Below are 15,389 nucleotides of genomic sequence, written 5' to 3'. Positions count from 1 at the left end.
CCGGGGCTCCGAAGTCAGAGGTCGTGGGTTCGAGTCCCGGCTCTGCCGCTCGTCAGCCGGGTGACCGTGGGCGAGTCGCTTCACTTCTCTGGGCCTCGCTTCCCTCATCCGGAAAATGGGGATTGAGACCGCGAGCCTCACGCGGGACGAGCCGAGTACCCCGTATCTCCCCCAGAGCTCAGAACGGTGCTCCGTACGTAGCGCGCGCTTAATGAATACCGATGTTATTAAGATGAACCCAACACCCCCCCCCCCCCCCCCCACCACACTCACACGCACGTACACGATCGACAGACGATGACGACGACGGTACTTCTTAAAACGCTTACTACGTACCGGGCACCGCGCTGAGCGCCGGGGGAGGCCCGGGGTGACCGGGCCGGACACGGGCTAACAAGGATAATCGTCACCGCGGTATTCAGTAAGTGCTTCCTACGCGCCCAGCGCCGCCCCGGGCACCGGGGTGGACACGAGCCCACCGGGCGGGACACGGTCCCCGTCCCGCATTCGTTCATTCGGTCGTATCTATCGAGCGCCCGCCACGTGCGGAGCGCCGGACCGAGCGCTCGGACCGGACGCATCGGTAACAGACGGAGACGGTCCCCGCCCTCCGACGGGCTCACGGTCCGATCGGGGGGGGGGGGGGGGGGGCCGGACGGCCGAGGACGACGGCGGCGAACGGTAATCGAGGGGGAGAACATCTCACTGGACCGGGCACATCTCACTGCACCGTCCGAGTCCCCGACGGGGGAACCGAGGCACAGAGAAGCGGCCGCCCCACGGTCACGCGGCGGACGGGGGGACGCAGCCGGGATTCAGGATCCGGGTCCTATCCACTGGGTCACGGCGCTTCGGCCGCCGCCGCCTCTCCCCCGGCTTCGGAGCCTTACCGAAGAGCCACCTCCCCCGGGGGGCCTTCCCCGACCGCGCCCTCCTCTCTTCTCCCGCTCCCTTCTGCGTCACCCCGACTCGCTCCCTTTATCCCTCCTCCCCACCCCATCCCGCGGCAGGCACTCCCTCCCGTCCGGCGTCCGTCCGCTCTATTATCCCCGTCAGACGCCCTCGAGTCGTTTCCGACTCATCCCGACTCCGCGGGTGGTCTCTCCGGGACGTCCCCTCTTCCGCCGTGATCCCTGACCTGCACTCATTCCGTCGGATTTACTGAGCGCCGACCGTGCGCAGGGCACCGTGCCGCGCGCCTCGCCCCGCAGAAGAAATCCCAGACACGTCGTTCATCCGCTCGATAGAATGCATCGAGCGCCCGCCACGTGCGGAGCACCGCACCGAGCGCTCGGAACGGACGGATCGGTAACAGACGGAGACGGTCCCCGCCCTCCGACGGGCTCACGGTCCGATCGGGGGAGACGGACGGACGAGGAGGACGGCGACAGACCGAATCGAGGGGAAGAACATCTCACGGAAACGACAGCAGATAGACAGAAGCAGGGCGACGTACGTCTCGTTAACAGAATAAATAGGGCGATGAAGATACGGACCGTCGAGCGGACGGGCAGTCGCTCTGTCCCTATCCGTAACTGATTTCTTCATATCGAGGTCCGCCTCCCCCTCTGGACCGTAAGCTCGTCGCGGGCGGGGAACGTGTCCCATCACCGTCGCGCCGGCCTCTCCCCGGCGCTCGCTCAATAAATACCACCGAATGCTCCGCGCCAGCGCTTAACACGCTGGCCGACGCACAGTCGGCGTTTAAGAAACACCACGAGAACAAACGGAAACGCGGGACAGGCCGCATCCGATGTCTCGGCACGCCGTGGGCCGCGAGTCCACAACCATCCACAGTCGGCACGATCGATCGTCGCCGCTCTTGGCGGCGGACGGGGCGGGGCCCGTCTGGATCCGGGATCCCTCCCTCCGGCCCGCCCGGGGCCGAAGCTGCCGGGAGAGTCACGGCCCGGGCGGGGCCCGGCCCCCGCCCCCGACACAAACCCCGAGACGGCGCAGGGTGGGTCGAGCCCCACGGGACGATGACGGCGATCGTTCCGGCGCCCGTTGAGCGGCCGCTACGCGCCGGGCTCTGCGCCCGGCGGCCGGGGTGGATACGAGCCGGTCGGGTTGGACGGAGTCCCCGGCCCACGTCGTGGGGCCCACGGTCCCCCCCCCGTCCCCCCCCCGTCCCCATCTTCCGGACGAGGGGCCCGGAGACGTGCGGCGACCGGCCCGGGGTCCCCCGGCAGAGAGGCGGCGGGGCGGGGATTAGAACCCGTGGGCCCGGGCCCTTGCCACTACGCCACGCCGCTTCTGTCTGGAACCGCAGGTCGGGAGCACCGGTTGACGATGATAACAATAATAATATAACCACCACCTTGCCAAACTCTCTTCCCCCCTTCAGAGCCCGCCCGAGAGCTCGCCTCCTCCAGGAGGCCTCCCTTCTTTCCCTCCGCCCCTCCTCCCCTCCCCGTCGCCCCCGCCTCCTCCCTCTGCTCTACCCCCCCCTCCTCCCCTCGGCATCGGTGCACATCTGTATATACGATCTATGACTCTCTCACTGACGACGTGTCTACATCTACGACCCCATTCCTCTATTCCGCCGGCGTCGATGCCTCTCCGCTTGTTTCGTCCCGCTGTCCGTCTCCCCGCTCTAGACCGCGAGCCCGCCGCTGGGCAGGGACGGTCTCCATCTGGTGCCCGACTGCACTTCCCAAGCGCTCAGTCCAGGGCTCCGCACACGGCAGAGCGCTCGACGGATACGACCGAAGGAACGGAAGACCGAGAGCCCCACGGGGGACGACCCGGTCGCCTTATATCTGCCCCAGGGGCAGAACGGTGCCCGGCGCATCACAGACGCTTACCAGACGCCGCCGCCATCACCGTCGTCAGCGTTACGATCGCCGCCCCCTCCCCCCCCCCCGGCCTCGGCCCCCTCCTCCGCTGGGGTCACGGGTTCGGTTTCCGCTCTCCCGGCCGGAGGGCGGCTATTAAAGGCTTTCGGCGTCTGCGAACGGAGACCCCGTGATTCTCCATCCCCGGGCCTCCGCGCCGCCTCCGATCCCGCCCCGCCGTTAAGAGGGCCAAGGTCTTCCCGAGGATCGCCGGCCGTCGGAAATCCAACCCGGGCCGGCGGGGTTCATTCGCGAGGATTTATCGAGCGCTCACCCTGCGCGGAGCGCCGCACCGAGCGCTCGGAACGGACGCGTCGGTAACGGACGGAGACGGTCCCCGCCCTCTGACGGGCGCGCGGTCCGAGTTAAGCCTCCCACGGTCTCCCGCGCCTTCCCCGTAACGGGGGAGGCGTCTGTGAAGCGCTTCCTCTGGGCCGGGCGCCGTACCGGGCGCCGGGGTGGATCCGAGGAGATCGGGTCGGACGCAGTCCCCGTCCCGCGGCCTCGCTCCCCGTCTGACGCGTGAGGGTGGTGACGATAATTAACGATCATCACGGGATCTGTTCAGCGCGTACCGTCGTCATGACGGTAACGCTGGCACCCGCCAAGCGCTCGCCGCGTGCCGAGCGCCGTCCCAAGCGCCGGGGGAGACACGGGGTCGTCGGGTCGTCCCACGGGGGGGGCTCACGCTTTTAACCTGCCACGTGTCGGCTGCGTGACCGCGGGCGAGTCGCTTCCCTTCTCCGCGCCTCAGTGACCTCGTCTGTGAGACGGGGATTAACCGTGAGCCTCACGTGGGACGACCCGACGACCCGCGGAGACGGAACGGCGCTCCGCGCACAGTAAGCGCTTAACAGATACCAACGCCGTCGTTGATGCCCATTTTACGGAAGAGGTCCCCGAGGCCCAGAGAAGCCGAGCGACTCGCCGAGGCCGCGCGGCGGACGGGCGGCGGAGGCGACGTTACTTGGGAGGTGACTCCCAAGCCCGGGCGCTTCCCTTAACGGCGAGGGCGGGCCCCGTCGGGCGCTCGCCGGGCGCCGTTCCGAGCGCCGGGGTCGACCCGGGTCGGACAGGGTCCCCGCCCCGCGTGGGGCTGACGGCCTCCATCCCCCCTTCGGAGACGAAGCGACGGGCCCGGGGTCACCCGGCGGGCGGGCGGCGGAGCCGGGATCGGAAACCCGGGCCCGCCCGCCTCCCGATCCGCTCGGCGCCCGCGACCGCCCGTGTCGAAGCCGGGAAGGGCGGAAGGCGAGCCGGCGACACGTCCGCCCGGCGCGGAGCGGCCCGTCATCGAGGAAGCGTATCGGGCGGCACGGCCGACGCTGGGGGACGGGGGACGGGGGGGACGGGGGGCAGGATTTTTTTAAAGGCTTCATCCGTCCCGAGTCCCGACGGCTCGCTCCTACGCTTCCCGGACCGGGCCCCGCTTCGGAGGGAGGGCGGCGACCGAGCGCCGGGGAGGGGCCGGGAGACGGCACCGCCGTAGCAGGGGTGCGCTCCCTGCGCACGACCCGCAGCCGGCCGTTCACGCCTATCTACCGCGCGCGGGGCGCCGTACGAAGCGCTCGGAAAGCACAGTTCGGCAACCGAGACAGACCCGGCCACGGCGGGCTCGCCGTCCGGCAGGGGCGACACAGACCGCGCGACCGGGGAATACGGCCAACGTTGGTACCTGCGAAGCGCTTACTACGTTCCGTTCTGGGCGCCGGGGGGAGACGCAGGGTAGAGAAGCAGCGTGGCCCGGCGGAAGGGGCCCGGGCCCGGGCGTCCGAGGTCGCGGGTTGGAATCCCGGCCCCGCCGCCCGTCCGCCGCGCGACCGCGGGCGGGTCGCTTCGCTTCTCCGGGCCTCGGTTCCCTCATCCGTAAAACGGGGACGAAGACCGGGAGCCCCGCGTGGGACGACCCCATGACCCCGCGTCTCCCCCGGCGCTCGGCACGGCGCTCTGCGCAGAGTGAGCGCTTAACGGACGCCGACCTCGTTCATCGGGGCGTCCCACGTGAGGCTCGCAGTCTTGACCCCCCCGTTTCGCAGACGAGGTCCCCGGGGCGCCGGGAGGCGAAGCGACTCGCCCGGGGTCACACGGCCGACGGGTGACGGAGCCGGCATTCGAACCCGTGACCTCTGACTCTCAAGCCCGGGCTCTGGCCGCTGAGCCGCGCTGCTCCTCTAAGTCGACGGGCATCGAGAGCACCGACATAAACAGAATCAGAGAGGGAGATGTTTTAAGTAGCAGAGACTCTCCCTGCGCCCAACGGTCCGGAAGGGTTGAGAGGACATTAAGAAATAATCCATCGTTGATATTTACTGAGCGCTCTCTGCCCTCGCCAGCGGGGCTGGACTGTCCCAAGCGCTCAGTACGGTGCTCGGCAGAGAAGCGGCCCGGCCCGGGCGACGGAGGCCGGCTCCGCCGCTTGTCCGCCGTGTGACCTCGGGCAGGTCCCCCGGTCGCTTGGGCAGCAGCGCGGCTCAGCGGAAAGAGCCCGGGCTTCGGAGTCGGCTCTGCCGCCCGTCGGCCGTGTGACCGCGGGCGAGTCACTTCGCTTCTCTGGGCCTCGGCTCCCTCGCCTCTAAAACGGGGATGAAGACCGTGAGCCCCACGTGGGACGACCCGACGACCCCGGACCCACCCCAGCGCTTAGAACGGCGCTCCGCGCGGCGTAAGCGCTGAACAAATACCGGATACCAATACCCACCGCTTCACTTCTCTGGGCCTCGGTGACCCCATCTGTAAAAGGGGATGACGACGGTGATGACGACGACGACAACGCCGGTATCTGTTAAGCGCTCACTACGCGCGGAGCGCCGTTCTGAGCGCCGGGGGAGATACGGGGTCGTCGGGTCGTCCCCCGCGAGGCTCACGGTTAATCCCCCTCTTCCAGATGAGGGAACCGAGGCCCGGAGAAGGGAAGCGACGCGCCCACGGTCACGCGGCTGACGGGCGGCGGGGCCGGGATGGGGACCGTGAGCCCCACGTGGGCCGGGGACTGCTGCTCGTCTCTACTCCGGAGCTTCCGGCGCGGCGCCTGGCGACCCGTGAGCCCTCTGACCGATACGACGACGGGAACGGCGATGACTGCGGCGTTTCCTTAAGCTCTCGCTACGTGCCAGGCGCCGCCCCGGAAGCGCCGGAGCTGAGGCAGGGTAATCGGGTTGGACCCCCGCCCCGTCCCGCCCGGGGCTCACGGTCTTCATCCCCATTCCGACGGATGAGGGAACCGAAGCCCCGCGAAGCGCAGCGACGGGCCCGGGGTCCCGCGGCGGCCCCGCGGCGGAGCCGGGTGACCTCGGGCGAGTCGCTTCGCCTCCCTGGGCCGCGTCCGTCAGAACGGCGGCCGGGACCGCGAGCCCGCCGCGGGACGGGATCCGCGTCCCGCTTCGTTACCCTGGGATAGATTCGGTGGCCGTTAAGCGCTCGCCACGTGCAGGGCGCCGGGGTGGATACGGGGTCGTCGGGCCGTCCCGCGTGAGGCCCGCGGGTCTCGGTCCCCATCTCGCAGATGAGGGAACTGAGGCTCGGAGAAGTGAAGTGACTCGCCCGCGGTCACCCGGCCGACGGGCGGCAGCGCTCGCCGTGTGCCGGGCGCCGTTCCGAGCGCGGGGGGAGACGCGGGGTCATCGGGTCGTCCCGCGTGAGGCTCGCGGTCTCGATCCCCATTTGACAGATGAGGTCGCCGAGGCCCCGAGGAGCGACTCGCCCACAGTCACCCAGCTGCCGAGGGGCGGAGCCGGCATCCGGACCCGTGACCTCTGCCTCCCGAGCCCGGGTTCTTTCCGCTGAGCCCCGCCGCTTCCCACAAGCACGGGGTCCCGGTGGGTAGAGCCCGGGGCCCGGGGGTCAGAGGGACCCGGGGTCGCTCGTTCCGTTTACCGAGCGCTCGCTGCGCGCGGGGCGCCGTGCCGAGCGCTTGGGACGCCACGACCGACCGGGTTCGGATCCCGGCCGCGCCCCTCGTCCGCCGGGTGACCTCGGGCGGGTCACCCTGCCTCTCCGTGGTTCGGTTCCCTCATCCGTCAAACGGGGACCAGGACGGCGAGCCCGGGACGGGGACCGCGGCCGACCCCGTCACCTCGCATCCACCCCCGTGCTCGGTGACAAGAACGACGACGAGGGCATTCCTCAAGGGCTCGCCGTGCTCCAAGCACCGTGCTGAGCGCCGGGGTGGATGCGAGGGAATCGGGTCGCCCCACACGGGGCTCACGGCCCTCATCCCCATTTTACAGACGAGGTCACCGAGGCACAGAGGAGTCAGACCGTGAGCCCGTCAGAGGGCAGGGACCGTCTCTACCCGTTACCGAGCGGTCCGTTCCGAGCGCTCGGTGCAGCGCCCCGCGCGTGGGAAGCGCTCGATAAATGCTATCGGACGAATGAACCGAACACCTCGCCGAGGCCACGCGGCGGACGCGCGGCGGAGCCGGGATCGGGACCCACGTCCTCCGACTCCCAAGCCGGGGGGGGGGGGGGGGGGGGGGCTCTTTCCGCCGAGCCTCGACGCACACGGTGGGCGCTCAACAGATACCCGAATCATCATCACTACTGTTATCATTCCAGCGGCCGGTACGTAGCGAGCGCTGAACAGATACCGGTGAGAAATCCCCCAGACGCCGACGCCAGGCCCCGGGGACATTTCGGATCTTCCCCAAGAGCCGAAGAAACCAGATCAGGCTTCGCGCGGCGGCTCTTCGAACGGGTCGCTGAGCCCCGACGGGGGGAGAGGCAGCGTGGCCTGGTGGCGACGGCCCGGGCCTGGGAGTCGGGGGGATCCGGGTTCTAATCCCGGCTCCGCCTAGTGACCTGGGGCCGGTCGCTCGGCTTCTCCGGGCCTCCGCCCCCTCACCTGCAAAACGGGGATCGAGACGGTGAGCTCCGCGTGGGGCGGGGGCCGTGTCCGCCTACCCCGGCGCTTAGCACGGTCCCCGGCACGTAGGAAGCGCCTACTACCGCGCGCGCGCGCGCGCGCGCAAGAGAAATGGGGATCGAACCCCCCGTCCTCTGTCCCGGATGATATTGATAACGCCTGGGCCGTCTGTTGACGTTTATCGTGTGCGGAGCACTGGACTGAACGCTTGGGAGAGCACGGTGAAGCTTCCTCTCCCCGAGCGTCGTTCCATCTGCAATAACAACAGCCGTACCTCTCGTTCACACCTTCAATAATAACAGCAATAGTAATGTTGGCATTCGTTAAGCGCTTACTACGTGCCGAGCACCGTTCTAAGCGCCGGGGGAGACACGGGGGAATCGGGTCGTCCCACGTGGGGCTCACGGTCTTAATCCCCATTTTACAGATGAGGGAACTGAGGCACGGAGAAGTGAAGTGACTCGCCCAGAGTCACGCGGCTGACGAGTGGCAGAGCTGAGCTTCACCGTAACGGCGCCGGTGTCCGTTGGGCGACTGTGTGCCGAGCACCGTCCTAAGCGCTGGGGCACACGGGGTCGTCGGGTCGTCTCACACGAGGCTCACGGTCCTCGTCCCCGTTTTCCAGGTGAGGCGACCGAGGCCCAGAGAAGTGAGGCGCCCACGGTCACACGGCTGACAGGGGGCGGGGCCGGGATTCGAACCCACGACCTGCGACTCCCAAGCCCGGGCTCCTGCCCCTGAGCCACGCCGCCTACTGTGTACGGAACGCTGGACTAAACGCTTGGGAGAGGACGGTGACGGATCGTTCGATACGCAACGATGCTCGCTGTGGTTCCCGTTCACAGCGTCGCCGTGCGCCCAGCACCGTACCGAACGCCGAGGCGGATGCGGCGCATTCATTCGGTCGCATTTATCGAGCGCTTACCGCGTGCCAGGCCCTGTTCTAAGCACCCCAGAGCGGCGCGGCGCGGCGTCTCAGGGCCCGGGCTCCGCACTCAGAGGTCGTGAGTTCGACTCCCGGCTCTGCCACCCGTCAGCTGTGTGACCGGGGGGCGAGTCACGTCGCTTCTCTGGGCCTCGGCTACCTCGTCTGTAAAATGGGGACTGACCGCGAGCCTCGCCTGGGCCGACCTGAGTATCCCGTCTCTGCCCCGGCGCTCAGAACGGTGCTCCGCACACAGTAGGCGCTTAACGGATACCGACATTATCAAGGACTCTTCTGGGCTCTAAGACCGTGAGCTCGTTTCTCCCGAGCGCCTGGTCCAGCGCTCTGCACACAGTAAGCGCCCGATAAATACGACCGAACGAATACACCGCATCTACCTCGGTGTTCGGTACAGTGCTAGACCCGTGGCAAAGCTGTGAACAAGAACCACAACAAGCATTATCACGTATCCAACGATCCTTCACCGCCCTCGCCCGGGCGTTCGGTCCGGCGCTCCGCTCACAGTGAGCGCTCAGTAAATGCAACTGACTGGAAAACAGCAGCGTGAAGCAGCAGGGCGCGGCGGCTGGAGCCCGGGCCCGGGGGTCCGAAGGTCCCGGGTCCCAATCCCGGCTCCGCCGCGTGTCTGCTGGGTGACCTGGGGCAGGTCACTTCTCTTCTCTGAGCCTCGGTTCCCTCATCTGGAAAACGGGGATTGAGACCGTGAGCCTCACGGGGGACAAGTTCATTCAACGGTGTTTACCCGAGCGCTCACTAGGCGCAGAGCGCCGTGGCAGGCGCTCGGGATGGACGAGGCGGCGACAGACAGAGACGGCCCCCGCCCACTGACGGGCTCACGGTCTAATCGGGGGGAGACGGACGGACAGGGACCGGACAACTCAATCGCGATAAATAGAATCGGGGGATGGACGAGTCGCCTGGATCCTCCCCGGCGCTCAGTACGGTGCCCGGCACGTAGTAAGCGCTTCCAAGAAGTACCACTGTCCTCGTCCCAGCGGGAGACTGACCAGAATGAGGGGGCGAGGACGGAGGACCCCCCCCCCCCCCCCCCCGTCTCCGCCGCCCCCCCCAAGGCGGGGAGAGACCCGCCCATCCAGCGCGCCTCGCTTCTCTACCCGTTCATTCATTCACTTCTATCCTATTTATTGAGCGCTTACTGTGTGCAGGGCACTGTACTAAGCGCTGGGAAGAGTACAATACACCGATAAACGGTGGCATCCCCCGCCCACGACCAGCTCAGAGCCTAGAGAGCGGGGAGACGACAGACATAAAGACAATAATCATGACGATGGCATGTAAGCGCTTGCTATTTGCAGAGCACTGTCGATAACATTAATAGCAATAATGACGACGCTGTTACCCGTTCAGCGCTTACTACGCGCCGGGCACCGTCTTAAGCGCCGGGGTGGACCCAAGGGGATCAGGTCGTCCCACGAGGGGCTCACAGTCTTCATCCCCCTTTCCCAGACGAGGGAACCGAGGCACCGAGAAGCGGCTCGGCCACGGTCACGCAGCCGACGCGCGGCGGAGCCGGGATTGGAGCCCGCGACCGCCGACCGCCAAGCCCGGGCTCTCTTCCACTCGGCCACGCCACTTCTCAGAATAACAAACGAAACGCGACGAAATAATAACAGCGGCGAGGAAATAAAACGAGAGGCGCGGACATAAGCGGGGCGGGGCCGGGAGGAGGGAAGAGCGCAGGGGGCGGGTCGGGGCGCCGCGGAATTCCGCTCGCTTCTCCGGGGTCGGTGGGGCGTTCCCAACGTAGCCTCCTCTGGGGCCGGGGACCTCTGCTTCGTGGTACTTACCGAGCACCCGGGTAGCCCGTGGCGGGCGCTGGACGGAGCTGAGCCCGGGGGCGGACACAAGCTCGTCCGCCCTTAGAAAAGTGCCCGACGCACGGGAACCGCTCAGCGAAGACCACGATCGTCGCCGTCGTCCTCCAGAGAAGCGGCGGGGCTCGGGAGTCAGAGGTCAGGGGTTCAAATCCCGCCTCCGCCGCTCGTCCGCCGGGCGACTCGGGGCAAGCCGCTCGGCTTCCCCGGGCCTCAGTTCCCTCGTCTGGAAAACGGGGGTGAGGACCGCGAGCCCCACGAGGGACGACCCGATCGCCTCGTATCCTCCCTTGCGCTTAGAGCGGCGCTCGGCCCACGGCGAGCGCTTGACCAACGCCGCCGCCGCCGCTATAATATCGGGTCGGACGCGGTCCCCGTCCCCCGGGCTCAATCCCCGTTTCACAGGCGAGGAAGCCGAGGCCCAGAGAAATGAAGTGAGTCGCCCGAGATCCCACAACAGCCCTCTCCTCGCTTCTCCCGCTCCCCTCGGGGTCATTCTCGCGCTAAGATTTTCCCTCTCTTTTTCTCCTCGCGGCATCTGTTAAGCGCCTACTACGTGCCGGGCAGCGTACTAAGCGCCGCGGGAGACACGGGCTCGGCAGGTTGGACGCGGCCCACATCCCCTATAAGGGACGAGGCCACGCTGCTTCCCGGGCCTCGTTCCGTGTCCTCGGGAGCGGCCCGGCCCGACGGGGGCTGGGGTCCGGGCCCGGGAGCCGGAGGGTCACGGGTCCTGATCCCGCCTCCGCCACTCGTCCGTTGGGCCACCTGGGGCGAGCCGCTTCGCTCCTCCGGGCCTCGGTCCCCTGGTCCGGAAGATGGGGACGGAGGCCGTGAGCCCGGCGTGGGACGGGGACCGCGTTCGGCCCGATTTAATCGCGTCGGTCCCGGCTAAGCGCTTACCGTGCCGCAGAGCGCCGTTCCAGGCGCCGGGCGAGATACGGGGCCATCGAGTCGCCCCACGTGAGGCTCGCGGCTAATCCCCGTTCTCCAGACGAGGTAACCGAGGCACAGGGAAGGGAAGCGACTCGCCCACGCTCCCACCGCTGCGCCGAGTGGCAGAGCCGGGATTCGAACCCATGATCTCCGACTCCCGAGCCCGGGCCCCTTCCCCGCCAGCGCTCAGCACGGTGCCCGGCACACGACAGGCACTTAACCAACACCATCCCCGTCATTACGGTCCACCCAAGTCGCCTCGGCCGCGATCACGTCCCGGACGGGAACGCCCCCTAGGAGACCAAGACCCACGAGGACTAGACCGGGAGCTCCTCGCGGGCGGGGAAAGCGTCCGTCCGCTGTCGCGTCGGATTCCCCCAAGCGCTCAGCACGGCGCTCTGCACGGGGGAAGCGATCGAAAAACATCACCGACTGAGAGAAGCCGTTCCTAAGCCCGGCGCGGTCGAAGAACCGGGTCGGGACGTGACTCGGAGGGAGAAAACCACAGCGAGTGAAGAAACGAACGCTGGCCAGAGATTATGCCCGTCACCCCTTCTTCAGGCTGACGTCCAAGGTATCTGCCGCTTTTCGACCACCGACCCGTCGGCCGGATTTGATGCTGTTGTGATGTTTACCGTTAAATGATAATGAATGATTATTTATCCAACGCCCACCGTCCGCGGAGCACCGCGCTACGCCCCCGGGAGGGTCCGACGGGACGGTGTAACGGACACGGTCCCCGCCCACGGTGAACGGACGCCAACACTCACGGTCTTCACGGGAGGCTGGGGCCCAGAGAAGAACAACAACGGGGACGGTCTCCGTTAAGCGCTTATTATGGTGCCAAGCGCCTTTCTGAGCGCCGGAGGAGATGCAAGGCGATCACGCTGTCCCACGTGGGGCTCACGGTCCTCATCCCCGTTTTCCAGATGAGGTACCCGAGGCACGGAGGAGTGAGGTGGCCCGCCCCAGGTCGCACGGCGGACGAGCGGCCGATCGGAACCCGTGACCTCTGACTCCCAAGCCCGGGCTCTTGCCACCGGGCCACACTGCCTCTCATCACAACAGCAATAATGCTACTGATCGTTTTACTTCGTGACGGCCTTACTGAGTGCCAGGCACCGTACCGAGCGCCGGAGCGGAGAGGAGCAAAGCGGGTGCGACACGGTCGGGCCATTCGTCCCATCCTATTTACCGAGCGCTTGCCGTGCGCGGAGAACCGTACCGAGCGCTCGGGCGAGGACGGTGTTCTTCGTTCGACTGCATCCACCGAGCGCTTGGGAGAGGACGGTACACACGAAGGACAGACGCAGGCCCCGCCCGCAACGGATTTACCGTCTTAAGCGGGACCGGCGTTGCTGCCAACGTATAACACGGCGGCGAAGAGACACGGTCCCCGCCCGTAACCGGCTTACGGGCTAGAGGGGGAGCCCACCGCACGGGGCTCGCCGTCTTAATCCCCATTTTGCAGACGAGGGAACCGAGGCCGGGACAGCCGAATGATGATAACGGTAATGACGTCGGTGTCCGTTAAGCGCTCGCCACGTGCGGGGCGCTGGTCCAAGCGGTGGGGGAGGGGCGGGGTAATCCGGCCGTCCCGCAGTCTCAATCCCCGTTTTCCGGATGAGGCAACCGGGGCCCGGAGAAGCGAAGCGACCAGCCCGCGGTCGCCCGGCTGACGAGCGGCGGAGCTGGGATCCGAACCCGGGACCTCCGACTCCCGGACGTGGGTCCGTTCCGCCGAGCCACGCCGCTTCTCGCGGCGACCCGCCCGGGGTCGCCCGGCAGACGGGCGGCGGAGGCGGCATTAGAACCCAGGTCCCTCCGCCTCCCGGGCCCGGGCTCCGTCTACTAGGCCGCGCTGCCCACGCCCGAGCCCCGCCTCACGCCCCACGTATCCCCGCCCCGGCGAGCGCCGGCGGGAGGAACCGCCGCGCGACGGCGGCGACGGCGCCGCGTGACCGCCCGGAGGCCCGTCCGGCCCACCCCGGCCCCGACGCCCGACCCGGGTTCGACCGTGTCGGGGGACACGGATGAACTGCCGCCGGAAAACCCCAACCCCGGGCGGCAGGCGCTCCGGTGACTTACTTTATATAGTATCTCGCCCCTTCGAAAGTGTAAGCCTCCTCCCAGCCGGTGGGCAGATCTAGAGGGGGAGAAAAAAACACGTCGCAGTTAGCTACGTTTAACTCCCGGGGCGCAAAAGCGGACGACCGGCGGACTTCCGGGGTTGGGGGGGGGGGGGGCGGGCTGCCGACCCCAGAAGCGTCGAGGGAACCGTTTCGCCTCCGGCGGCGTCCGGTGCCGACAGCGACGTTGGTATCCGTTAAGCGCCCGCCGGGCGCCGAGCACCGTTCTGAGTACCGGGGGAGATACGCGGTCATCGGATCGTCCCACGTGGGGCTCGCGTCTTTTCTGATCCCCGTTTTTACAGCCGAGGGAACTGAGGCCCGGAGGAGTCAAGCGACCTGCCCGAGGTCACACGGCAGACGGGTGGCGGGGCCGGGACCGGAACCCACGACCTGTGACTCCCAAGCCCGGGCTCTTTCCGCTAAGACCCGCTGCTTCTCCGAAGCTTCTCCGGTAGGATACCCTCGCTTCGGAGAGCGATGACGACAACGTGGGTACGCGTTAGGCGCTCACCGAAGCACCGCCCTAAGCGCCGGGAGGATGCAGGGTGATCGGGTCGTCCCACGTGGGGCTCGCGGTCTTCATCCCCGTTTTCCGGATGAGGTCGCCGAGGCACAGAGAAGGGAAGCGACCTGCCCCAAGTCGCACAGCCGGCGAGCGGCGGATCCGGGATTGGAACCCACGAGCCCTGACTCCCGAGCCCGGGCTCTTTCCACGGAGCCACGCTCTATGAGTAGAGGCAGCAGGGTACGATAATAATCGTAATAATGTTGGTATCTGTTGAGCGCTTACTACGTGCAGAGCACTGTTCTGAGAGCTGGGGTAGACACAGGGGAATCAGACCGTCCCACGCGAGGCCCCCCAGTCTTCATCCCCATTTTCCAGACGGGGTCCCACGGCTGACAAGGGGCGGGGCCGGGATTCGAACCCATGACCTCCGACCCCCGAGCCCGGGCCCTTGCCGCTGAGCCACGCCGCTTGCGCTGCTTCATCGGGACACACAGGTCAGAGCGCAGGCCTGGGAGTGGGAAGGTCGCGGCTTCTGATCCCGGCTCCGTCCCCGGCCTGCTGCGTGACCTCGGGCAAGTCGCTTCACGGCTCCGGGTCTCGGCTTCGGCACACTTAAAACGGGGACTGAGCCCGGCAGCTCCGCGTGAGACGGGGAACGTGTCCATCCTGACTTGCCCGCGCCCGCCCCAGCGCACGGTATTCATTCATCTGCATTTATTAAGACGAACGGTGGTACTCGTTAAGCGCCCACTATGTGCCACGCGCTGTTTCAAGCGCCGGGGGGATACGAGGTGATGATAATAACAATGACGTTGGCATTTAAGCGCTCACTACGTGCAGAGCACCGTTCTAAGCGCCGGGGGAGATACGGGGTCATCGGGTCGTCCCGCGTGAGGCTCACGGTCTTCATCCCCGTCTTCCGGATGAGGGAACCGAGGCACGGAGAGGTCGAGTGACTCGCCCACAGTCCCGCGGCTGACGAGCGGCGGAGCCGGCATTCGAACCCGTGACCTCTGACTCCCGAGCCCGGGCTCTTTCCACTGAGCCACACGGCAGTGCAGCCCAGCCACTTCTCAGCTGCGTGGCCTCGGGCAAATCGCTCGACCCCTCTGTGCCTCCGTCACCCCATCCGTCAAATGGGGATGAGGACCGCGCGCCCCACGTGGGGCGACCCGATGACCCCGTATCTCCCCCGGCGCTTAGAACGGTGCTCGGCGCGTAGTGAGCGCTTAACGGATACCGGCATCGTTCTCATCAACTCTGGAAGGTGAGCGCATTCACAACCCCGCGGGGAAACTCTGGCGAAAACGAGTCACTTGCTCTCCGGCGGGGAG

General features: G+C 67.4%; 1 protein-coding gene across 9 annotated transcripts in view; it reads right to left on the bottom strand.

The window, feature by feature from the left end:
- Nucleotides 1-15,389, bottom strand: part of PLEKHA5 (pleckstrin homology domain containing A5) — a 179,494-nt gene that overhangs the window by 152,716 nt on the left and 11,389 nt on the right. For all 9 annotated transcript variants that reach the window (XM_039911262.1, XM_039911263.1, XM_039911257.1 and 6 more), the window contains exon 3: nucleotides 13,504-13,561. In XM_039911262.1, coding sequence (XP_039767196.1) covers nucleotides 13,504-13,561 — 58 coding nt within the window. The remainder of the gene's footprint in view (nucleotides 1-13,503; nucleotides 13,562-15,389) is intronic.

This window comes from Ornithorhynchus anatinus, chromosome 2 (assembly GCF_004115215.2).
Source record: "Ornithorhynchus anatinus isolate Pmale09 chromosome 2, mOrnAna1.pri.v4, whole genome shotgun sequence".
NCBI lineage: Eukaryota > Metazoa > Chordata > Mammalia > Monotremata > Ornithorhynchidae > Ornithorhynchus > Ornithorhynchus anatinus.
The sequence above is the reverse complement of the archived record's forward strand: the minus strand, read 5'-3'. Positions and strand labels throughout refer to the sequence as shown.